We start from the raw sequence: 25,698 nt of genomic DNA, 5'->3' as shown, positions 1-25,698 counted from the left end.
TCTCCTCTGATTCACAAGGAGCAAATTGTGTGGGCATATACTATGTGGTTTCTCACCACTCTCTTCACCACAACCCTACCCTTATACCTTTCTCCTTTCAGGTTTTCAAGAACTGCAACCTGACCAGGCAGTGGTAAAAGAGCAGGAAGAATGTCATGATGAAGATGCTCCATCACTTGCTCTCACTCCCTTGGACCAGCTTAGATTCTAAAACTGTGCATTTTAGAGGATAGCTTACTAGCAGGCCCTGTGTGTGGTGAGACTAGTCTGCAGCTGGGCCAGGGGGTAAGATAGCATAAGTTACATTTCAGTGCAGGCTAGGGCCACAATAAGATCGGCAGAAGAAGAGTCAGATGAGAATGTCAATGTGGTGGCCGACAGAAGATGGCTGTTAGAAATGCAGACCTAACTGCTTGGTGTATTTGTAGGCCTGTCAGAAAGCCTGTTGTCACCAACAAGACCATGGAGCAGTCTGTTACTAACATATTTAGGGCTTGCAGATCTTTGATGGTTAATGTCTCAGCTATCATTACAGCCCAAACAGAAACCACCCAACGTCTGGATGCTGCATTAGAAGCACAGACTAGCAAGGTACAAGGTTAGTAGAAAACACAGATCGTTGCCACCATGGTTATGGAATCTTGTGTGCAAAAAATTTTGTCCTGGCACTCTGATTTGTTCTCATGCAGATTTCTGGAATTGCTGAAACACTATTCCAGTGATTCTATTGCGCATGAACCTGCTGTCCTCTCTCAGGACTTTTCCTCCCACCCTTGCAACCCACCAGTGCCCATGCTATTATCATTCAGCTAGCCAGCTTACATTAGTGTTGCCCATGAAAAGGTAGAGGAGTCTAAAATTAGGATTACGAAGTCACATCAGTTCAATGTTGTCCTCCAAGACCACCTGCATTTTTCTCCACTGGAAGTGAGTAGTCGCCTCCAAACTGTAGGGCAGCTAAGTGGGGTAATACTGTATAGGATCACGAGCACAGGGGAAAAAAATCCACAAAGCAGGCACTAAGTGACTGTGGCAGGGTGATGACATTGTTCATTTTCTACATTTAGTTTGGAATATTTATTGCTAAGATCTCAGCTAACATAATTTCTGTGCAGGTCAGGTCCCAGACTGAAATCTGGCTTGATAGATCACTTGTTTTGGTTTTAATGAGGTGATCCCTCATTGAAATATAAGCATGCAATGCTGCAGGTTTGGGTTTAACAATGAAACAAGTTTATTGTGGAAAATAAATTAAGATAATATAGAATAAATCAAACTATATACTTTTTTAAAAAATTCATTGGATATGGCCATCACTGAGTGACCAGCATTCATTACCCATCCTTATTGCCTAGATGGTAGTTAAGGGTCAGCCATATTGCTTTGGGTCTGAAGGCATGTATGAGCCAGACCAGGTAAGGACGGCAGTTTTCTTCTTCAAAGGACATTAGTGAACTAAATGAGTTTTTCCCAATAATGGTCATCATTAGACTCTCTTAATTCGAGATGCCTTATAGAATTCAAATTCCGCTGTGCTATGGCACAATTCAAACCCCAGTCCCAAAAATATTACTTGGGTCTCTAGATTAATAGTCTATCAATTATACCACTACGCCGTCACCTGCATCTATCACATGTTGACATATTTCAAAGCTCATAGAAAAAATGTAATCCCATTAATCCCGATAGCATCCCATTACAGTATTCCAACAGTACAGTGAGTGCCCTTTTCTATCTCACAAAGGGTTTGAATTAATCGTGACTTCAATTGGGGATCTTGATTTGTCAAGTAACTGAGCCTAGACTTTGTCAGCTCCAGAGTTTTAAGCAAACACTTTTGAACTAAACTCTTACAGTAAGGTAACATAGTTTTGACAACTCTAAAATATATTCTTCCTTTTCTCCCTTTCTCAGGAGCAACTGCTTTACCAATCAAGCTTCACCCTTGTAAGTGAAACCTACCCAAACTGAAAAAAGAAGAAATACTTTCTTTCTCAGCTATCAGTGTTTCACCTAAGCACCCCCCGACCTCTAAATTCTAGAATCTTCTCTTGGACAACATAATGCACTACACCGTTGATGTTGTTGACTTTTAAACATACAGAAATTCACATTAGCCTCCAAAATCTTTCAAACTGTTTTTAAAGGATATCACCATGGCTGTAGAAACACTTACAAGTTAATCATCAAATCCTGTCAGGCACGCAATAACCCATATATCACTGGTTCAGAATCAAAAATCCAAATTCAGAAGTAAATAGTGTTGTATATACATTACACACCTTACATCTCAATATTATTTGTTTATTTTTGCACTGCAGTGAGTTAGTAAAGAGAAGATTAATAGTGGTACTGCTGGTGAATGGCGAATTGGGGTTGTAATTGCTGCTATGGCATTTGGTTGATTTGATTGGGATAGAGGCTCCAGAAGGAGGCTGCATTGTTCGCATCCTTCCTTCTTCTTTCATTTCTTTCCCTCTCTTTTTCCTTTCTCTCCATCCACTCCTACCACTTCTGCCTCAGCTGGTCAAGGTGGTGAAGTTGTGCAAAATGCAGCACACCACCACCATAAGTCTTGACAGTCGCTTGGCTCAGTATTGTTTGAAGCAGGAGGGTACTATAATCATCCCAACAGTGTGCTCAATCACCTTCCACTTAGCAGCATGACTTGCATCTGCGGCGCATGTTGTACATGTGTGTGTTGGCTCTGCACAAATTCAAGAGCCATGACTTCATAGATAACTCTTGTCCCCCTGTGGTTACCCTCTGGTTTGTTCTGGTGGCTCAGAGTGAAGACATTATAACTTCATTTTTCTTTTTTTCTGTCTAGGAATGTGTGGGCTCCTTGACAAGGCTAGCATGTTTTAACAATCTCTAGTTGCCCTTGATCTCAATGGTTTGCTAGGCCATTTCATAGGGCAGTTAAGAGTCAACCATATTGCTGTGGGTCTAGTGTCAGATACAAGCCAGACCAGGTAAAGATGGCAGATTTCCTTCCCTAAAAAGCATTTGTGAACCAAATGGATTTTTACAATAATCTCTGACTGAGACTAGCTGTGAATTCCAAACTTTGTTTTAATTAAGTGAATTTAAATTTCACCAGCACCATGGTGGGTTTGAACTTGAGTCCCCTAAGCATTAGTTCTCTGTATTTTTAAGCAAAAAAAACAAATAACAAAGAACTGTGAATGCTGGAAATCTGAGACAAAAACAGAAATAGTAGAGAAATTCAACAGGTCTGGCAGCACCTTTAGAGAGAATGCAGAATGAATGTTACGCTCTCTGTTTTCTCTTCATAGATGCTGCCAAACCTACTGCTTTTCTCCAGCTATTTCTGTTTTTGTCTCAATGTTACTAGTTCAGTGACATTGTCACTATACCACAATTTTCCTGAGTGCTACAAGGCTACCAGATATTCATCTGCACGATAAATTATTTTTAACTAACTTATGCAGACATGTTATTAACACACATTGAGGCAAGTGAGACTTGAACTTGACCCTTCTGGCCCAGAATAGGGGATGATACTTCTGTAACATAAGAACCCCTTGCCCTGGCTGATATACACACAGTTAGAATCCGTTTGCGTATTAGTACATGTCAGAGTTACCATGTGACATCCACAAAATGACATGAATACAGTCAATGTCACACCACACCATCAGTGAGGCCAGCAATCCTTATGAAGCGTTGTGCTCATTGCTACTGTTTCTTTCTGGGAAGAGAAGAAATATATTCAGCTCTCTTGGAATACAGAACCTCAGGAGCTTAATCTATTAAAATGGATGACAAATTATGAAATGTTGTAAATATCTGTACCTGTCCTAGAAGGAGACAAACACTTAAAAGTCCGCTGCCATGGTTGCCTTCATAGCCACTTTCAGAGCAACGCCATCCTCGCTCTGCTCTGTGCTGTACTGTTCTATGTTCTATGTTCTATGTTCTATCTCAAGACACTTTACATACTGTGAATTAGTTTACTAAGAATGTTTACATAGGCAAAAGGAGGAGCAATTTAGGAAGATCCCAGGAGATCGCTTTCCCCAGCATTATTAACGGAAGGTTTCCAACAAGAATCTGCAGGCATTTGTGAGGATCTTGGCTGATTGCACTGGAGTATTGAACAATCTTCACTCTTGCAATTGAACATTAGCTCTGGAACTTGGAGGATAAAATAAAATTCTCCTGATTAGTCAGGGATAATATTTTATTCATAGATTTATTAGCAAACAAAAGTTCCATGTCAGATGTGTGTTTGTACTCCCATGTAACTGCTCCTCTGAAGCACACAGCACTCTTAAACAATCCGTCTTGCTGAGCTGGACTGCCATACTGGCACTAAAGTTAAGTTTGGTTTCCTGCCTCTACTCTACATCTCCTGAGTGTTTTATGACCAGGACAATTCCATGACTAGTTCTACCATCTTCTGAGCGCCTTCTCATACAGTCAATTTATAAACTTTAAGATGAAAATGCAGAAAGGCATGAAACAGTTGATTCAAGGGAGAAGAGCAAATTGTAGCATAATAACTTGTTATCATAATATGCATAAACTGAAAGGAAACATTAACTACCATAAAAGTGAAACAACAGAAGATTATCGAGTTTTGAGAAGATTTGTAGCTCAGGTTGAGGTTCTGGATGTGAGTTTGCTCGCTGAGCTGGAAGGTTAGTTTTCAGACGTTTCGTCACCATTCTAGGTAACATCATCAGTGAGCCTCCGACGTAGCGTTGATTGGGACAACACATCCGTCCTAGGAGAAGCCAAACAGAGACATGCACGAGAATTCCTAGAAGCATGGCATTCCAACCGGAATTCCATCAACAAACACATTGATTTGGAGCCAATCTACCATCCCCTGAGAAAAAGAACACGAAATGACATCACCAACCCAAGGAAACCTAACCAGATAAATAGAAAGCGGGACATAACACCAGCGCTTCGTCGGAGGCTCACTGATGATGTTACCTAGAATGGTGATGAAACGTCTGAAAACTAACCTTCCAGCTCAGCGAGCAAACTCACATAGAAGATTATATTCAAGTAGATCAGAGGCACTCCAATGGTCCATAGAGAAATATACAGATAGTATTGAAATTTGAATTTAATTCTCCTTACAAAGCTAAAACAAGTGATAAATAAGAGTCCAGGGAAATGCATTAGTTCAGATACAGAGGCAAAAAGAGAGTTAAAAGAATGCTAGGAGATTCAACAAGCTTCAACAATAAATCAACAACAGGTGGTTACCCCACCTGTCCAAACCTCTCTCTGCAGAACCAGGAAACTGCCCCTCAATGTTTCATACTTCTTAACAACAAAATTTATGAAAACATTGTTAGATAAATAGAATCAGTTCTGCAAAAAATATGACCAGTCCCCAAGTCCAACTTGTTTCTCCAGCACCCACACGTTTTTGAAAAGATCATTATGCATCTGCTTTGCACATGGCAGGCAAAGGAAATTTGATGCCCCACTTCGCAGAGGAGGAACTTGGAGTTTCTCCCTTCCTCCAGGACTGAAAATGGAGATGATGACATAAGACCATGCCAGCCTGATCTGACGTTGTCACCCAGGACAATGCAGTTGGGAGGAATGCCTAGCACTATATGAAGAATGTCATTGACCTTGTCAAGTCTTCTCAACTAAGTGGCACCAACTTCTCTCCAAAACCACATGCTCACTCAATCTCTGCTACAGTACCCACCTCCTACCAAGGCCCATTCTCTATCACTCCCACTATTGCCTCAAACACCTTCCATCACTCACTCTCACCCAGTCAAATCTCTCAACCCTACTCTACATGCCATCTTCACTGCCTACTCACTCACTTGAGATGCCTTCACAGCTGCACCAACAGTAATAGCTATGTCAGAGATAACAAAGTGTGGAGCCGGATGAACACAGCAGGCCAAGCAGCATCTCAGGAGCGCAAAAGCTGACGTTTCGGGCCTAAACCCTTCAACAGAGAGGTGGGTCTAGGCCCGAAACAGCAGCTTTTGTGTTCCTGAGATGCTGCTTGGCCTGCTGAGTTCATCCAGCTACACACTTTGTTATCTTGGATTCTCCAGCATCTGCAGTTCCCATTATCTCTGATCACAGTAATAGCTATGTCACCAACTTTCAACTTCCTAAATAATTGCCTCTCTCTCATTCAAGGTGGAAAACAGCCCACAGTAGGGGAGAGCCAAAGTGAATGGTGTGTTGCCCATCATTTGGCTAATGAGGCAGCTAATGAGGAGAGGATATGCTTCAGATTATCCCAAAAAGATGACTGTCTGCAATCAAGCCTTTGAATTATTGTTAGAGGCAGACCTTGATGTATTGTATCAGATGCCCTGTCAGAAGACTATCCACCTTGATTTGGCGGAGGCCTTTTGACCATTGCGACAAGCTTCCAGACTTTGTGTCTGTTCTAAATAGTGTGACAAACACAGCATTACTGTGAGGCTGGTGTCTCTGGCTGAGGGGGCAAAGCATTAAAAGGCAATTCAAGGCAAAGTTGCTGTCAGCATCCAGGTATTCTTAGTGAATAGGCTGGAGATACAGTCTAGTTCAGTCCATGATCTTGGAGTGTAGCCCTCAGTGTACAGTGTCCTTACTGTAGCATTACAATAATAGTTGTTGGTGCAGCCCAAAGTGCAACATTGAAAAGCAGAGTTGTGCTGTAAGTAGATGAGAATTGTACCACAAGCATTATTAGAGGCTGGCACATGCCAGATGCCAAAATCTGTGGAAATTGAGTGCGTGTGGTCGGTGCCCAGGGATGTCAGTGCCTGAATCTCAACATAGAGGACCTCCAGAACAGTAGTGAGCTAAAATCACCAGAAGTCTCTGATTTCCATGATGAAAATTCTCAATGACTAGCTTGCTTGGTGCATTTGGCAAGGTAAGAAGCTAAATATTAAGGAGGGGAGGTGTAATATTAATCAGCAATAAGCCCTCCCCAGCCTCCACATTAGCAACTCGCTGCATAGCAAGAAATGTGTCTAATACATGCAGCAAGTTGCTCCTATGTCAATATTAGCCTCAGATTTCCTGGCCAATTCAGCAACAGATCTTGCCATAGCTCACCTCGCCTCGACTTCTATCAGATTCTGTCCATGCAAGGTGCTACAATAGAATCTGAGAAATTGGCCAGCAGCTGCTGCTTATCTTTTATTCCTCAGGTATGCTGAGAGAGTTGGCCCCTGTCCCATGCTGCAGTGGATGGTCTCCAAGTGGTCTGTGAGATTCTGTGCCCGTTGTATTTGGGATCTCCCCTGATCCTTCACAGTAGTAGCAGAGCCTCAGTCTGCCAATGCATTAAACCTCTTGGTGCCCATGACCCTTCCCCCATTACACGTCACATTTCAGGGTAGGGTATGTATGTGTGTGGAGGGGTGGGGAGGCGGGGGGTTTGCTATGTTGTCCCCTTTCCTGAGGATTCCTTGGTTGGCCAAGCAGCAGCTTTTGGATAATTGGAAACAGAAATACATGAGGAGGAAGTGCAGTTGCTGGAGAATCTGAGATAACAGTGTGTAGAGCTGGATGAACACAGCAAGCCAAGCAGCATCAGAGGAACAGGAAGCTGGGTTTTGGGCCTAGACCCTTTCTGAAGAAGGATCTCGGTCCGAAACGTTAGCTTTCCAGCTCCTCTGATGCTGCTTGGCCTGCTGTGTTCATCCAGCTCTACATCTTGTTATCTTACATGAGGAGGAAGTTGTGGCAAGACAAGTAAGTGAGGCAGGAAGCAAAAAATCCATGGTTAGGCAAGCTGCAGCTTGCAGTTCCTGCTGGTAAGCAGGGTGAGGGTGAGGTGGGATTTGAGAAGAGGTATGAGTCAGTAAGAAACTGCATGTTCTCAGTAATATCAGGAGAAATAATTTCAGTAACAGTGGCTCCATGATACGAATCTCTGTCTCTTTGGGAGAACTTTGATGTTGCCTGCATACCCCAATATCAACAACTGTCTGTTGCTCTGAGCGCATATGCACCACATTGTTCTTCAAGGGAGATGGGAGAATGTCACTGAGTGTATTCCGATACATCTGGGTAACCTGTCTACCCTAGCTGAATAGCTGGAGATATGTAGCATCATCAAAGTTTAGGTGTGAGACTAACTGTATTGGTGAATATGTGAGGCAAAGTTGAAACTTCTGGATATCAAGTTTAAGTGTTGATAGTTGATATTTCAATGATGTAAGCATCATGCTTTCAGTAACATGTGATGTTGGTGGTGTGACAATACTATTGTTTTAAGGGGTGTCTTTTGTCCTTTTTCTTGAAGAGAGTTTTTAAAGTGAGGTGAATCAGTCTATTTGAATCCAATTATGTAAACAGCTTGGGAGGCCTAGAGAGTTTTTCTTAAGTTGAAACAATACAAGCAGCCTGAAGGAGCAGGGTCAGGCTCCTCCAGAACCAGGATTTTTAATTTTGGTTTTTTTTCAGTAACAGCAACTGGGGCCTTGAGGCTGGGTGGAAGCTGTAATACATCACTCACTGGTACACTCTCTCAGAGTTTTCTTTTGATATTTTTCCTCTTGGACTACAGAATTGCCTGTGAGACAATCTATTTTACTGAATTTGCCTTGCCCAATGGTGTGTTTCAGGACTGTTACTATATTGGAACAGTCAGTATTTAGTAGTTAAATAACGTATTATTCTCTTAAGTTTTGCAGTACAGTTAAGTATTTCAATTTCTTTTTTCTTTTGTTTCATTTTAACTACAGCACATGAATAAAGTGTGTTTTGCTTAATGTTGAGTAGTCTCATCATTGAATTGCATCTGGAATGCAATGTCTGGCACTTGCCTTTAAAATAAGAAAAAGTTAGGTTCTAGACTATCTTCTTAATATATTCTAAGGGGTTTGGTATGGTCCATAACAGTAGAACACCAGACCGGAGTAACCAACAGAAATGCAATCGCTGATCCACGTGAAGTCCTTGAAATATTTCTAGCAAAGTAGTCAGGCAAGAATCCACAAATTAAACTGTGTGGCCCCCACTTCTCAGGGTAGCTCTTCTGGACCTCTTAAACTATCCTTTTCACCTCTGTAATCAACATATTCAGCACTCTATCAGAAAACCTGGGAGTACTTTTTATTATCTGCTCCTGCTGCTCTGCTTTTCCATTCATTTAAAAGTTCCAGAGAAAGTAGCCTTATTAACTGTTGGCCCATTTGATAAATATATAAAAGAATCCACTGTGTATTCTGTCCTGCACTGCATACAAATGATTGAGATCAGCATGCTGAACCCAATACCTTAGGTGAATATGAATGGTAGCTCAGACTGCAGCTAACAGCAAGAGAGGTAGGAAAGTTAATTCTCAAGTTGAAAGTCTATAAAGGGTGGCTTAAATCAGTGGGCGGACATCTGGCAGATGGAGGATAACATGGAAAATAGGGCCTTAAAAAATCAGCAGAAAGATTTGAAAAGCATCATTTTATATAAATGGAATGAAATTGTAGAACTTGGTGATAAAAATAACTGTATATCCTGGTACATAATCACCACAAGTTAAATGTCCAGCGAGCAAATGTTTAGGTAAGCAAATAGAATACTGGCATTTATTGTAAGGAAAATGAAATGCAAAAAAAGGCAATTTTTACTTCAGCTATACAGGATTTTGTGAAACAGTCTGGCATGATGTGTTCAGTTCAGCTGCCTTACTTGAAAATGGATACAATTAGACACATTGGGGAAACCAAGCGGAGGCTTGGAGACCGCTTTGCAGAACACCTCCGCTCAGTTCGCAACAAACAACTGCACCTCCCAGTCGCAAACCATTTCCACTCCCCCTCCCATTCTCTAGATGACATGTCCGTCATGGGCCTCCTGCAGTGCCACAATGATGCCACCCGAAGGTTGCAGGAACAGCAACTCATATTCCGCCTGGGAACCCTGCAGCCTAATGGTATCAATGTGGGCTTCACCAGTTTCAAAATCTCCCCTTCCCCTACTGCATCCCTAAACCAGCCCAGTTCGTCCCCTCCCCCCACTGCACCACACAACCAGCCCAGCTCTTCCCCCCCACCCACTGCATCCCAAAACCAGTCCAACCTGTCTCTGCCTCCCTAACCGGTTCTTCCTCTCACCCATCCCTTCCTCCCACCCCAAGCCGCACCCCCATCTACCTACTAACCTCATCCCACCTCCTTGACCTGTCCGTCTCCCCTGGACTGACCTATCCCCTCCCTACCTCCCCACCTACACTCTCTCCACCTATCTTCATTTCTCTCCATCTTCGGTCTGCCTCCCCCTCTCTCCCTATTTATTCCAGTTCCCTCTCCCCATCCCCCTCTCTGATGAAGGGTCTAGGCCCGAAACGTCAGCTTTTCTGCTCCTGAGATGCTGCTTGGCCTGCTGTGTTCATCCAGCCTCACATTTTATTATCTTGGAATTCTCCAGCATCTGCAGTTCCCATTATCTCTGATATAATTAGACACAGCTAAGTTTTCTCAACTCATTCCTGTGATGAAGGACTTATGAAAAAAAATGCATCAAACAGGTTGAGTTTATGCCCGTTGCAGTTTAAAGAAATGAGTGGTGATCTGATTGAACACATAAGATCTTGAAGGGTTCATTTAAAATTCAGTTACGGAATGTGGGCATCACTGGCTATGCCAGCATTTATTGCTCTTCCCAAATTGCTGACAAGTGGTTAGGACTCAACCACTTTGCTGCGGGTCTGGAGTCACATGTATACTAGACAAGGTAGGGACAGCAAATTTCCTCCTCTAAAGGATATTAGTGAACTAGATGGTGGATATCGAAAAGATGATTCTTTTCTCCGGCAAGATGGGAATTAGGAGACATAGTTTAAAAATTAGTGGTATCCCTTTTAAAATAAAGATAAGGAGTTTATTTTTTCATTCAGAAGCGTTGTCTGTGGCGTTGTCTTGCCCAGAAAGTGGTGAAGGAAGGGTCACAAATTTTTCTTTCAACAGTGTATTTGATAGATTTTTGATAGAGAAGGATATCGGACATATGGAGTAACAAAGAGAAAAGTGTAAATGGGATCACCATCAGATCAGCCAGGAACTTATCAAACGTTGCAGCAGGTTTTAACAGCCAAATAGTCTACTCTTGTTCCTGGATACCATATTCTTATGTTTTCAGGAAATCTAAAATTAGCAGTTGCAAATATAAGGTATAAATATATCATCATTAAATGCAGTCAAGAATACCAGATAAATTACTTTCTTCTGGGAATAGTTAGAATATGAAATTTGCTAAAGCATGAAGAAACTGAAGCACATAGCAAGATAAATTTAAGGGAAAACTAGATTAGCACATGAGTGAGAAAAAGATCACATTGTGTTGAGAGAGTGATCTGTAAAAAGGAAGCTCATAAGGAGCATAAACACCAAAATAGACTTGTTGAGTTGATTCACTTGTTCTTGGATATTAATACTGTGTAAAGAGTCCTGAGGTTTAAGTTTCGCAAACCAGGGAAGGCTGGTTCTGTATTGGTGCAAAAGGATGGCTCCTTGATCAGGCTAAATCCTAAATCCTTGGAAGCAATTGTAGTTGTTGCTACCAGTGCTAATTATTGTCTTTGTTGGCATTCTGGGCACTGCTTCACCAGTGCAGACATATCTGCATCCAATCCTGGCCAACAGATATAACTTCTTGCTTGCATCATTATTTTGGAAACCCCTGGATGATCCTGATTGAGTTCCTCCAGGATGCGGCGGTGACTTTTTCACAATCGTTCTTGCTCTCTGTAGTAATACGTCATTCTCCACAGTGAACTGGTCTCACTGGGTCCAGGAAGGTTTCAATCTGGTTGTGATGGTTCTTCTGTTGCCCCCATTACCACTAGCTGTTTTAGTTTTGCCAGGATGGAATCTTTTTATGTCCACAGTCAAATGTTACCAGTGGTGACTGGAAGGGTGTCCAGGAAGTTTAAAACCAGAACAGACATTTCCAGGGGAAGCAGCACCAGTGGAATATCTACCAGTGGGTGGTTGCTCAAGGCATCCACGTTAGCCACTTGGCTTTCAGGACAGTGTTCCAACTTGCCTGCACTGAGAATAAGGGCCCACTTTTGAATTTGACTAGAAGCTATGGGTGGCACAGCCTTGTCCTCCTCATTAGCCCTAGCAGGGGTTTGAGCTGGTCACCATGACAAATTTACATCTATAACGGTACCAGTGGAAGTTTCTCACACCAAAGATGATCACCAAACCTTCCTTCTCTATCTGGGGTGTATTTGCATTCAGCATCAGCCAAAATCTGGGAAGTATGTGCTATCAAGCGTTCCTCTCCAATGGGCCACTGGTGAGCCAACACTAGTCTGATACCCATATGGGGAGGCATCGCATGTCAGCACTACCTCTCGCTTAGGATCACAGTTGGCTAACATGTCAGATGACAACAGCTGCTTTTTTACTTCTCTAAAGGCGATTTCTTGGCTACATGACCATTTCTAAGGCTGACACTTTTTCAGTAGCAGAGGAAAGGGTGCCAAGACAGAGACCAGGTTATGTATGGATTTCCCGTAATAATTCACTAAGCCAAGGAAAGACTCAAGATGTAGTATAGACATGGGAGCTGGGGCACATATAATTTCCCTCATTTTCTCTTCCAATGTGTGTAATCCAGTTTTGTCGATTCGCTAACCCAAGTAGGTCACTTGAGGCGTCTGGAACACACATGTTTCCCATCTCAGATATACATTTTCCTGGAAGAAATGTTTAAGCTCTATGTTCAATTTCTCCAAGTGCTCTTTATTGGTCTTCCCTGTTATTGGTATATCATCCAGATAAATGGCAACCCGGGTATCCCTTGTAAAATGTTCTCTGTGGTCCACTGGAAAAGGGTGCAGGCTGTTGATACCCCAAATGGCAGCCTTGTATATGGGTACAAACCCTTATGGGTATAAATTGTAGCATACTTCAGGGGCTCCTCATCTAGTTGCAATTGCAGCTGCACATGGCTTATGTCCAACTTCATGAAGGACAGCCTCCCCACCAGTTTTGCATACAAATCCTCTATGGGAGGGATTGGGTATTTATCCAGCTGTGAGAAGTGATTTACCATTTGCTTAAGATCCCCACAAAGACAAACTGAGCCATTAGACTTCACGACTGGTGTGACCAGCGCTGCCTATTCTACAAACTGCACTGGTTTGATGATCCCTTTGCTTTCCACGCTCCTGATTTCTTCCTCCACTTCTCCTGATAATGCAAATGGCACTGGGAGGGCCTTACAAAATTACTGAATTGCTTCCTGGTCAACCTGTAAGGTGGCATTGGCCCCTTTGATAAACCTTAGCTCTTCCTGCAAACCTTTTGGACATTAAATTATGACTTCACTCAGGCAGCCATTTTCTAATCAAAAAATTTTGATCCAACCGAGGTGAATCTTTCTCAACCAATTCCACCCTATCGAGCCTGGGCCTGAGTCTTTTACTACAATCAGTGATAACTGCACCAACTGCTTCTCATAGGAATCCAGATTCAAAGTCGTACCATTTATCTGTAACAATTCCCTGGTGTATGTTTTCAGTCTGGCTAAGGTCTTGGGCAAACCTAAGGGTTGGCATCCAGAGCTAATCTTGTTAAAGACTGGTTTATGACCACAGATACAGCTGTGGCAGCATTAACCTCCATGAGAATTAGGTACCATTTAACTAGACATTGATTTTTAATTGGTTCTGATTTGGATGTCGCTCAGCAAATTAACTGTTCCAAGCCACATCATTCCTGGATACCAGCCTATTGGTTCACTTGCTCAAGTCAAGCCTCATTGGACTCCTTTGCATGTGTCTTGAGTCCAGATGCTGGCAGCAACTACAATGGTCTGCTGGTCCAAATCCTGAAGAATATTGTAGCCAGAGATAGTAGGAACTGCAGACGCTGGAGAATCTGAGATAACAAGGTGTAGAGCTGGATGAAGAAGGGCCTAGGCCTGAAACGTCAGCCTTCCTGCTCCTCTGATGCTGCTTGGCCTGCTGTGTTCATCCAGCTCTACACCTTGTTATCTCAAACATTTTAGCCAATTGTTCGAGGTTCAGCTTTGTCCTGGGGTTTTGCTGTGGGCTGACCTAGGATCCCTCTACTTAGGATATGCCCTGCATGAGGCATTGCAATTACCTGTACTAATGTTCCCCAAATTCAGTCAGACAGCTGAGAGAGTCCACTTCCATTGGGATGCCCTATAGTTGCCATGTTCCACTTACTACATTTTCTAATGACAAAGCCAGTTGCAATTCCTGTTTGAAGTCCAGTTGGGCTTCAGCTAGTAGGCGCTTCTGCGTGGTTATGTCATTAATCCCACATATCAAACGGCGTCTCAACATCTCATTCAGAGTGAGCCCAAAATCACATGCCTCTGCCATTCGTCTCAAACATCATCAAAAATCCTGGAATGGATTCCTCTGGTTCTCTAACAGGTGAATAAAACCAAAGACGTCTCAGAATTAGAGGAAGTTTGGAGTAGTAATATTTTTTAACTAAATCTGTCAACTCTTGTTAGGTTTTAGTATCTGGTACCTCAGGGAAAGTTAAGTTGCCAATAACTGAAAATGCTGCAGGTCCACAAGCAGTCTGAAGAATTACTTATTTCTTTTCGTCTGCATTTTCCTGGAAAGAATAACACATTTTTCCATATTCTGGACCCAGTCTTCAACGGTAGGATCAAATGAGTCAAACTTTCCAAATAGAGGCATGATGCCAGAAGTAGTTACTCAAGCTCAAAGATGACTGTTGATAGAGAGTTTACTTCAGACACATACTGTTTTCCCTTGTTGCCACTGAAATAACTGCACAGATGTGGCATCTTGAGGGCTCCCAGTTTGGTCCAGGTTAGCAACCCCAAGCAAGGATCTCTTGGTTCCACTCACTACACATAAAATGATAATCAGTGGAACACAGGCATTCCTGGGGTGAATTGGGGACAGGTGAGGAGGTTAGGATAGGAGTGCAGGCTATTTTGTTGAGTAGCTTGTCCATCTGACATGTAGATGACAGGCTATTCAGCCAATGAACAGTTGCATTTACTGGCCTGGTAGGAACCAGCCAGATTCTCCAGTACTTCGCACCACCAACCGAGTGGCAGTAGGAAAGCCATACACCAAAGCAGACTCCTCTGCAGCCATCCTAGAATGAACAGATGTCATGTCAGTCTTCACCAGAGTGATACAAGTAGCATCCTGGAAATAGCTGTAAACCAAGAATACAAAGGGAGACAGGATCTCAATAAAATGACAATTACCAGGGAAGTAGTATTGAGGAAATTGTTGGAATTATGAGTTGATAAACTCCCAGGTCCTGATGGATTTCATTCTAGAGACTTAAAAGAAGTAACTAAAGAAATAGCTGTTGTATTGGTTTTAATTACCCAAGATTTATCAGATTCATGGAAAGCTCCTTTAGTCTGGAAAATAGTTCAGTATTGCCTTTATTCAAAAAGAGAAGTAAGTAGAAAGCAGGAAACTACCAGCCAGTTAGTTTACCATCTGTCACATCATAACAGGGCACTTGGACAAATGTAAGATAATCAGCCAACACACACACACACACACACACACACACACACACACACACACACACACACACACAAACACACACACCTGTCCCCTTTTTCCCAGCCCATTCTTTCTTCATTTTCTTCTTGTACTGCCTTGACTTCTGCTTAACTGTGAATGCCAAAGAAAAAAAACCTTCCATGTGTCTACTTGCAAGCCATACTTTTAATTGATAGTGATGGATGTAAATGACCAAAATAAGACCTTTCCATTTTTCTTTCCATGAATTCAGGTTTCTTCCTGCACTGAATGCAGCAAGTTCCAGCCAAGATAGTCTGTGGTCAGCTTTTTGGCTGAGAAGTTCCACACTGCATGAGAGCATTCTGTTGTGAATCATGTCCAACATTTGCTTCCTCCTGCTGGCGATATACTGTGTGGTTATTCAGAATGTCTCTCAACAACGCAGCTATGTTTTGAGCATTCACTTTACCCTTCCATTGCACTAACAGCTTTACTTTCATTTTACACGTGTGTAATGGGTGGAACGGATGTATATTTTGTTTGAGATGGTACGCTCATTAATGGATCATAAAATTGCATTTCTCAATGGCATGGCTTTAATGTTGAGAAATTGATCTGAACATATAATTTTGGAGATGCAGGAGTCCATTTGACAGTATGAGAATGAGTTCATAAAGGTTTTTAATGTTAATATCAGGAATATATTTCCATTTAGTCTACTAGCCTATCTAAAATTGCAAGGTTAGCTGTCAACTGGGTATAGTTTATTGTTAAGGGTAATCATCTTCAAGGAATGGAGCCACAACTATTCAAATAAACCTTGTACTTGCAGGAAACTAAGAACTGACTGTATTAATTTCAATAGGTAAGTAAATTAAAAAAGGCTGGTGAAAACTAATGTAGGTCCTTTACAGTCACAAATGGGGGAATTTATAATGGAAAACAAAGAAATAGCTGACAAACTAAATTCATACTTCACTTCTGTCTACACAAAAGAGGACATGAAAAATGCACTAAAAATGATGGGAAAACACAAGATTTATTGAGAGGTAGGAACTGAGACAAATCTATATTAGTAGTGTTATGGCATTGAGGCAATTGATGGGATTGAAGGCTGATAAATCCACAAGGCCTGATGATCTACATCCCAGAGTACTTAAGGAAGTGGTCCTAGAAACAGTGTAGTGAAAATTTACCAAATTGATTCCTCGGATGGCAGGACCAACCTATGAAGAGAGATTGTGTTGGTTAGGATTATATTCTCTGGAGTTTAGAATGGGGATATTCACCGATGATTACACAATGTCCAACACCATTTGCAACTCCTCAACGACTGAAGCAGTCCATGTCGAAATGCAACAAGATTTGGACAATATCCAGGCTTGGGCTACAAATGACAAATGACATTCACATTCCACAAGTACCAGATAATGACCATCTTCAACAAGTGAAAATCTATCCATTACTCCCTTACATTTAATGGCATTACCATCACTGAAACCCTAATTATTATCATCTGAGGGGTTACCATTGACCAAAAACTGAACAAAAACTCGGCATCTAAATATCATGGCTGGAGAAGGAGAGATACTAGGAATACTTCAGAGCAACTCACTTCCTAACTTCCCAAAGACTGCCCACCATCTACAAGTCGCAAGTCAGGAGCGTGATAGAATATTTCTGCCTTGTCTGGATGAGTGCAGCCCCATCAACACTGAAGAAGCTTGACAAAATTCATGGCAAAGCAGCTTGGGGGTATTACATTCATAAACATTCACTTCCTGTACCATTGACACTCATTAGAAGCACTGTCTATTATATACAAGATGCACTGTAGAAATTTGCAAAGGCTCCTTATACCACTACCTTTGAAGAAGTACAAGTACAGCAAACACAGGGAAACACCACAACCTGAAAGTTCCTCTACAAGCCACTCACCATCCTGACTTGGCGCTCCTTCACTGTTGCTGGTTTGTAATCCTGGAATTCCCTCCCTAATAACACTATTGGTGTACCTACCATTAAATGGACGACTGTGGCTCAAGAAGGCAGTTTACCACCACCAAAAGCTCATAATTCCTAAGATCAGAGAGACCACACAGTCAGAGGCAGAAATAACATCTTTTGTGGGACTTGAATTCTATCATCATAATGATAATCTTCTCCTCTGCTAAGCACATTAAACTAGTTAAGCACATTAAGTTACTTTGCATCAGGAAGCAAAATAGTTTTCTGAAGTAAGACACTAACACATGAGCATCGCTAACTATTAAACCTTGGACATTCTATATCCATTCTCGGAGGCAATTCAGAGTAGAAAAATATTTGGTTCTGTTAGTTAATCAATAGTAAAGGGAATTTCAACTAATTATTGTATCAAAACCAAATCCTCGTCTATTGCAAGGTGTAGAGCTGGATGAACACAGCAGGCCAAGCAGCATCAGAGGAGTAGGAAAGCTGACATTTCAGGCCTAGGCCCTTCTTCAGAAATGGGGGAGGGGAAGGTGGTTCTGAAATAAATAGGGAGAGAGGGGAAGGTGGATAGGAGATGGATAGAGAAGAAGATAGGTGGAGAGGAGACAGACAGGTCAAAGAGCTGGGGATAGAGCCTGTAGAGGTGACTGTAAGTGGGGAGGTTGGGAGGAGATAGGTCAGTCCACGGAGGACGGACAGGTCAAGGGGGCGGGATGAGGTTAGTAGGTAGGAAATGGGGTTGGGGCTTGGGGTGGGAGGAGGGGATAGGTGGGAGGAAGGATAGGTTAGGGAGGCAGGGACGGGCTGGGCTGTTTTTGGTATGTGGTGGGGGAAGGAGATCTTGCACTAAATGACTGCACCTCCCAGTCACGAACCATTTCAACTCCCCCCACATTCCTTCGACGACATGTCCATCCTGGACCTCCTGCAGTTCCACAACGATGCTACCTGAAGGTTACAGAAACAGCAAATCATATTCCACTTGGGAACCCTGCAGCCCAATGGTATCAATGTGGACTTCAAAAGCTTCAAAATCTCCCCTCCCTCAACCACAGCCCAAAACCAGCCCAGCTCATCCCCACCCCCTAACCTGTCCATCCTCCCACCTATCCCCTCCTCCCACCTAACAAGATTTTGAAAAGATTGACACTCATCAGAAGCACTGTTTATTATATACAAGATGCACTGTAGAAATTTGTCAAGGGTTTGAAAACAAGATTGAGGGTTTTTAAATTGAGTCGTTACTTAATTGAGAACCAATGTAGATAAATAATGGATGAGCAGAAATATGTTACAAGTGAAAATATGGGCAACTGGGCTTTGGATAACCTCAAATTCATGGAAGTTAAAATGTGGGAGGTTGGCTAGGTAAATGTTGGAATCAAGTCTTGAGGTAATGGGGATGAATGATGGTTTCAGCAGCAGAAAAACAGACAAGTCAGAATTGGACAATGTTTTAGAGGTGGAAATATGCGATGTAATTGATGGTGTGAATATGTCAGAAGCTCATCTGGGGCCCAACTGCTGATCCTAATAGTATCCCACTATTCACAGCCTGTCAACACAAAAATGGCCCATTTATTCCTCCTGTCTATTTTCTGTCTGCTAGCCAATCCTTAATCCACGCCAGTATTTCTTCCTATCCTATGTGCTTTCATTTGGCTGATCAGCCTCCTGTGGGAGACCTTATTAAAAGGCTTCTGAAAAGCCAAAAATACTACATCCTCACACCCCTTTATCAATTTTGCTAGTAATAGCCTCAAAAATCTCCAACAAATTAATCAAACATGATTTTCCATTCAAAAATCCATGCTAACTGTACCCAGCCAAATCATTATTATCCAAGTGTCTACTTATCATGTACTTTATGATAGATTCAAGTATTTTCCCTACTACTGATGTAAGGTTGATATGTCTGTAGTTCCCCAGTTTCTTTATTGTTCCTTTCTTAAATAGCAAAGTGACATTGGCAAGCTTCCAATCTGCAGGAAGCATTCCAGAATCTATGTAATTTTGAAACATAATGACCAATGCATTAATGAGCTCGAGAACCATTCCCTTCAGCACTCTGGGATGTACACTATCTAGTCCTAGGAAGTAACAACTTTCAGCCTCATTAATTTCTCAAGTATAACTTCCTTCCTAATCGTAATATCCTTTAACTCTTCAATGTCTCTAGCCCACTTGGATCTCCAATTGTGGGTGAGTTCTTGAATCTCCCTCAGTGAAAACAGACAAAGGAATCAAATAACTTCTGCACTGTTTCTCTAACTTCAATTATAAATTCTCTTGGCCCTGCTTTATGGACCCATCTTTTCCAAAAGTTTTCTTTTAACATGTCTGTAGAGGTTTTTACAGTCCATTTTTATAAATATATGTTTATACAATATTTTTCTTTCCCTTTCCATTTGGTGCTCTTCATTTGCTGTATTCTCAAACTTCCCAATCCTCCAATTTATTATAATTTCTGGCCACTTTAAAACCTTTTATATTAAGCTTATATAATCCTTAACTTGCTTTGTTGGCTGTAATTGATTGACCATCTTTGAGTTTTTGCACCTTGAAAGCATGTAAGGTTGGTGTAAGTTACATACAGACTGCCCATTTTCTATGCACTGTCATGACTTTTAATGTATTTTCCCAATCTAGCTCAGACAATTTCCATAATTTCATAATTCTATTCGAGTTTTCCATTATTCAAATTTAAAATCCTTCCTTCAGAACAATCTCACTTTCAAATAAAATACAAAATTCTATTGCAGTTACCTCACCTTAAAAGTTCTTTTACAAAAGGGTTATTAATTAGCCCTTTTTGATTGCAAATGCCTCTAGTCAGCTAATCAACAATCTGCTCTAGAAAGCCATCTCTAAGATATTTCAGAAACATGTCTTCCTCAGATTTAGTGCTCAGTTGGCTCACCCAGTCTATATGCAAAAGCAACTCACTCATGATAACTGTGTTGTCCATGCAATTATCTTTTCTCATCTCCTGATTTATACCACTACTGTTAGGTGACCTTTAAATAATTCCAGCCAATGTCTGCTGCCACTTGCTTTTCTGAGTAGTGTAAGAAGATGCTGCTGGTGTAATAAAGGTGGGGCTAATGTCCCAGAGTGCAGTTTTGAAAAATTTTGGGAGTATATGCTGTTGGAAACATGCTGCTCAAGTGTAGACAGCAAACTCCCAGGAACAAGAATGTGATGATGACCCAGTAATGCTTTCTTATCTGCAGTGATTGAAGAATTTACATTGGCCAGGATACCAGGGAACTCCTCTGCCACTCTTTGAAATGGCGTTAATAGATATTTTACAATGACAAGAGCAGAAACATGAAACCTTGGTTTAACATTTCATCTGAAACACAAAAAGTGCAGTAGTGCTCTTGAGTGTTAGCCATAATTTTAGTTCTCAAGTTTGGAAGTTTGTCTTGAACTTGGAATGTGGTGATTCAGGGGTGAGATGCACCAATTGAGCTATGACTAACACAAACAATCGCAAAAGAATTTGCTTTGTGCTATCAATAGAAGCAAAATACTGTTTCAAAGTAATGGATGAAATGATTGGACTTGGCAATGTGCATCTTTTATATGCTTAACTTTCAACCATGTGCATTTCAGCAATTACTTTGACATTTTTGGCAAACTGGAGAAATCCTGGACTGTTTTCTTAAGTTCATTAATTAAATTTTCTTAACTTGAGCTATTGGAATACAAGCTGAAGAAAAGTTTTGAAAATCAGGAGTATGTTGCATGAATTCCTGTGTTTGTTACAGATAATGTCAGAAAAAAAGTGACAATTGTAGACCAGAGATAATGGGAACTGCAGATGCTGGAGAATCCAAGATAATAAAATGTGAGGCTGGATGAACACAGCAGGCCCAGCAGCATCTCAGGAGCACAAAAGCTGACGTTTCGGGCCTAGACCCTTCATCAAAGACCCTTCATCCCCCTCTCTGATGAAGGGTCTAGGCCCGAAACGTCAGCTTTTGTGCTCCTGAGATGCTGCTTGGCCTGCTGTGTTCATCCAGCCTCACATTTTATTATCGACAATTGTAGACAAGCTTGGTTTGCAGTTGCATGCAAGTTTGCATTTTGCAGATGACTCTCTGAGTTGCTTTCGAAAACTGTAATACACTTATATTGAACATTATAGGTATAGCAGATCATAACATTGATCACAACCATACAAGTGTTCTAGTACAAGAAAATCTGTACTATATATCTACAAATCTGTATGTTATTAAATATTTTGTTCGGAAATGTACTTTCTATCTACAAACCCTGTTGCTGTGTTATAAAGGTGAACTGCCTTATTTTGGAGCAGATTTTCCTTTTTAGCACTAAGACATGTGAACTCAGTGGAGTAAAGGCAAAATCAATAACAAATTTCTTAATTATTTTAGCGAAGCAACATTGTAATTATCCGAAAGGGCAGCTACAAATGAAACCATAAAATAATACTGTAGCATTTGGACTTTTAGGGCATGGAGTGCAATGGTAAAAGGTGTTTTGCAAGGAGTAGTTAAGCCAACATTGAAATTCTGTTTTTGATCACTCATATTGTAAGGACATTAGAGTCAAAGAAAGGATGACAATATAATTATATTTAGAGAACTGCGTATTTTCTTGGGTCAATGACACTGAAAGGAAATTCAATTGAAAATCGTACAATTATCAAAAGATTTGAAACGAAAACCTTTTTTTGTCTGGTTTAGGATTCAGAGATGAGAAAGGTTATTAATTTAAAATTGTGAGTTAGCATGGGTTTAGGAACATTTTTATTTCATAACCAGAGCTGTTATAGCACGAAAAATCCTGTCTCATTGTATGGTGGGTGAAACAATTTGCATCTTTTAAAGAAAGGTTAAATAAACATTTGAAGAAGTGAATGATGAAGAACTACAGTAAAAATGAAAAGGGCCAGTTTTCTTTTCCTAATTGACCAATCAGTATTAAAAGTTAAGTCCATTTAAATTAGATTGTTCATTAAAAGTATACAGTAGTTTGATGGATCTCTTCACCCTACTAATTCTGATGCCATCAACTTCAGTTCTCAAATTACAGCAGAAAGGCCTCAGTATGAGCTAAGCATAAAATGGAGCATGTGTTGAGTTCAGGTAATTGCAAGTTGATCTGATTTGATGTGTTTAAAGTGGTAAAAGAGTTTGAAAGTGTAGATCTGGCAAAACTATTTCCTCTGGTAACAGAATCAATTAGAAGCGGACATAATTCTAAAATTAGAGTTGCCTATTCAGGAGTTAGAAATTAGGAAGCACTGTGCAAGAAACATATATGTAAAATGTGGAAACTTTCTCTTCCAAATGTGGATTCAGGGACAATTGGAGCCATCAAGATTGGGATAGCTAGAGCATTGTTAGGTTACAGTATCAAAGCCTATGGAGGAAAACAGGAAAATCAGTTATGCCATGATCTTGGTGGAACACACTCAAGTAACTGAATAGCCTACACTTCTTTTCAAATGTTTTTATATACTTATTTGAACTCAATTTATGTCTTTAGCTTGACTTTTATCTTGTGACAAGGAGGAAGTTAATTGCAACTCAGTGTAAATTGCTGCATTTGAAAGGTTGCTGCAATAAGACTGGCTAAAATACACATTGGTATACTAATAAAATGAGTCTCAATTTACCTGTGATACTTTGTCATCATTAAAGTCATTTCATCTTAGTATTATAGCACAATATTCTGAGTTAAATAGAGTTTCAAGTTCATCTTGCTATAGTATTGGATTTAACACAGGAGATGATGTTTGTGGATATTAAGTGATTTGATAAAAAGGTGTTATGTAAAGTGCTGAAGAGCCTGAAACTAATTGAACAATCAATCAGTAAAGTATTGTACAGCTTTTCTCTAGCTGTCAGAAATAATTCATGCTATAAACCATACAAAAGCACTGAAGAGTATGCCCTAATTCTTATTTTCTTCCCTTGTTTTTCTCTTCAGACATTCACTGAACCTGCTGCATTTGCAGATGAAACAAGCTGTCAGTGCAAGGCCCCCCACGAAAGATTGACTATTGCTCAGGCCCGTTTTGGAACACCAAGTTAGTCTTTGATTTCCTAACATATTCATTTTTTTTCTTATTACGCTTTGCAATATTTTCAAGGCATTATGCCAGTTCAAATGGGTCTGGGAATTAAGATCTGAAAAATATTTTATTGACTTTACCAGATTGCAGCCAAAGCCATTTGCCAGTGAAGTTAACAATCACCCTTTGTTCCTCTCCTGGCATTTTCCAAAGGACGCATTGTGGCCTCCATGCAAACAACAATCTCATTGCATTGGCCATTATCTTATCAACTTATCCATTCTGAAGAACAAAGATAACACAGGCTTATTTCCCCTATCAACAATCTCCTTAAATCCTCCTTCCCAACATTTCTTTACAATCACCACCAACAACAGTGTGTGGATTTCAAGCGCTTCTTTGTCTCTAAGATTATGGACACTCATTTTCTCCTCAAAGACACACGGCCATAAAAATTTCCAACAGGAGGCCACAACATCATTAACAATCTGGCAACAGGCAGTCTGTTGGTCAGCTATCAACTTGATAAAATCTGTCCCTGTGATTAAACTCCCAGTCTGGATTTTCTCACACCCAAGGTATAGAAGGAGATCTAATCAAAGTTAAATCCGAATAAAAACAGAAAGTCCTGGAGAAAATTAGTAGATCTGGTAGGATCTGTGGAGACAGAAACTGAGCTGATGTTTTGCGATCAATCTTCGGCATTCCAAAGAATAGTTGGATCGAACTCAAAATGTTAACTTTGTTTCTTTCTCAATAGATGCTACCAGACATGTTAAAGTTCTCCAGCGCTTTCTGTCTTTTACTTTTCTAGATCTCCAGCCTCTGCAGTACATTGCTTTCACACGAATTGCATTTTTTTAACTGTGACTATGGTCCATTTTCTGATCTCCTTCTTGACCTCTTTGACAGTGTTGACCATACCCATGATTGTCAAAAACCTCTCTCTGCAGTCTAGTTCATTGCAGTTGCTTGCAGTTTTCACTTATCTCCCTAATTAGAATTATAGCATCACCATCCCCTCATCCTGTCCCACACAGTTAACCATGGCAAACCCAAGAGTCAGATTTCTCCCTAGCCGATATGCTGCCATTTGACCTTACTCATAAACATGTGTCAGTATCAAAATGTGTACTGGTGACATTCAACTCTCCCTCTTCATCAACTGTCTTGCTTTTGTAGGCATTGTCTACTTCTCAACAGGATGATAAATGGGGAGTTTCTAGGTGTGTAGGTGTTCCACTTGAGACTGGAGTTAGATTTCTGGACTGTGGCAAGATCAGTTTTTGAAAAACCAAGTAAATGTTATCATTGGCCAGTGATCCCTGGTGCAAAAGACTGTATATGTGGATTTTGGGTGAGCGTACATTTCGGTCTGATCCTGCTGCAATTAATAATTTGTTGATATTGACTGTTAAACTTATTTGGTGAGATCCCTGAAGATAGCTGAAAAGTGCAATTGCACCTCAGTAAATCTTGTTTGTAGGTCACAATTTTTGATCATCAAATGCCTGGTTGCGATGATGCAGATAGCATCTTATGCTGTTTGCTCATTACAATGAAATGGGGTGCCGCCCAAAGCAATACTTACTATTGATAGGCTGGACGTTGAATAGGGAGCCTGGATGTGTGCATGGATAGCCTGAAGAAAAGCTTACCTGTACTTCTTAAAGGCAGTCTGCAACTTTTAAAGAGAAATGCACCCTGGCTGCTGCAACTAATGTTTGTGCAGTGTTAACAGTTTCAATGGGGCAGCAGAACAGAGAGAGGAAATCAATTATCTTTAGAGCTGGAAAGTGGGCAAAAGATAGTGTTTCCTCAGGGAGTCAAACATACTGCAAAATAAATGGGAGTGGTTATCAACAGTGAGAAGTGCAATAAGACTGGCCGAGATAACAAAGTGTGGAGCTGGATGAACACAACAGGCCAAGCAGCATCTAGGGAGCACAAAAGCTGATGTTTCGGGCCTAGGCCCTTCATCAGAGAAGGTTTTGATGCAGTTTTGGAAAAAATCTTATGGTCTCACTCAAGTGATCAAGGTCAGTGATTGCATTCTTGGATGCCTTTTACAACAACTGTATCAGCATCCTCATACACTGCTCAGTACAGCAAACAACCCCATTACTCACCTATCAGTCATCCTGAGTAATCAGGTCTCATATCTAATGTCAATTACAAATCTGCAAGCCTTACACCTTCC

General features: G+C 41.0%; 1 protein-coding gene across 5 annotated transcripts in view; it reads left to right on the top strand.

Moving 5' to 3' along the window:
- The window catches only part of LOC125457267 (choline-phosphate cytidylyltransferase B), a 70,974-nt gene that overhangs the window by 20,472 nt on the left and 24,804 nt on the right, over positions 1-25,698 (top strand). For 2 of the 5 annotated variants that reach the window (XM_048541251.2, XM_059650335.1), the window contains 2 exons: positions 1,915-1,947; positions 23,414-23,513. In XM_048541251.2, coding sequence (XP_048397208.1) covers positions 1,915-1,947; positions 23,414-23,513 — 133 coding nt within the window. Of the gene's footprint in view, positions 1-291; positions 599-1,914; positions 1,948-23,413; positions 23,514-25,698 lie in introns of those variants that run through there. The other 3 variants (XM_048541254.2, XM_048541252.2, XM_048541253.2) reach the window with 2 other exon arrangements.

Source organism: Stegostoma tigrinum, chromosome 12 (assembly GCF_030684315.1).
Source record: "Stegostoma tigrinum isolate sSteTig4 chromosome 12, sSteTig4.hap1, whole genome shotgun sequence".
Classification (NCBI taxonomy): Eukaryota; Metazoa; Chordata; class Chondrichthyes; order Orectolobiformes; family Stegostomatidae; genus Stegostoma; species Stegostoma tigrinum.
The sequence above is the reverse complement of the archived record's forward strand: the minus strand, read 5'-3'. Positions and strand labels throughout refer to the sequence as shown.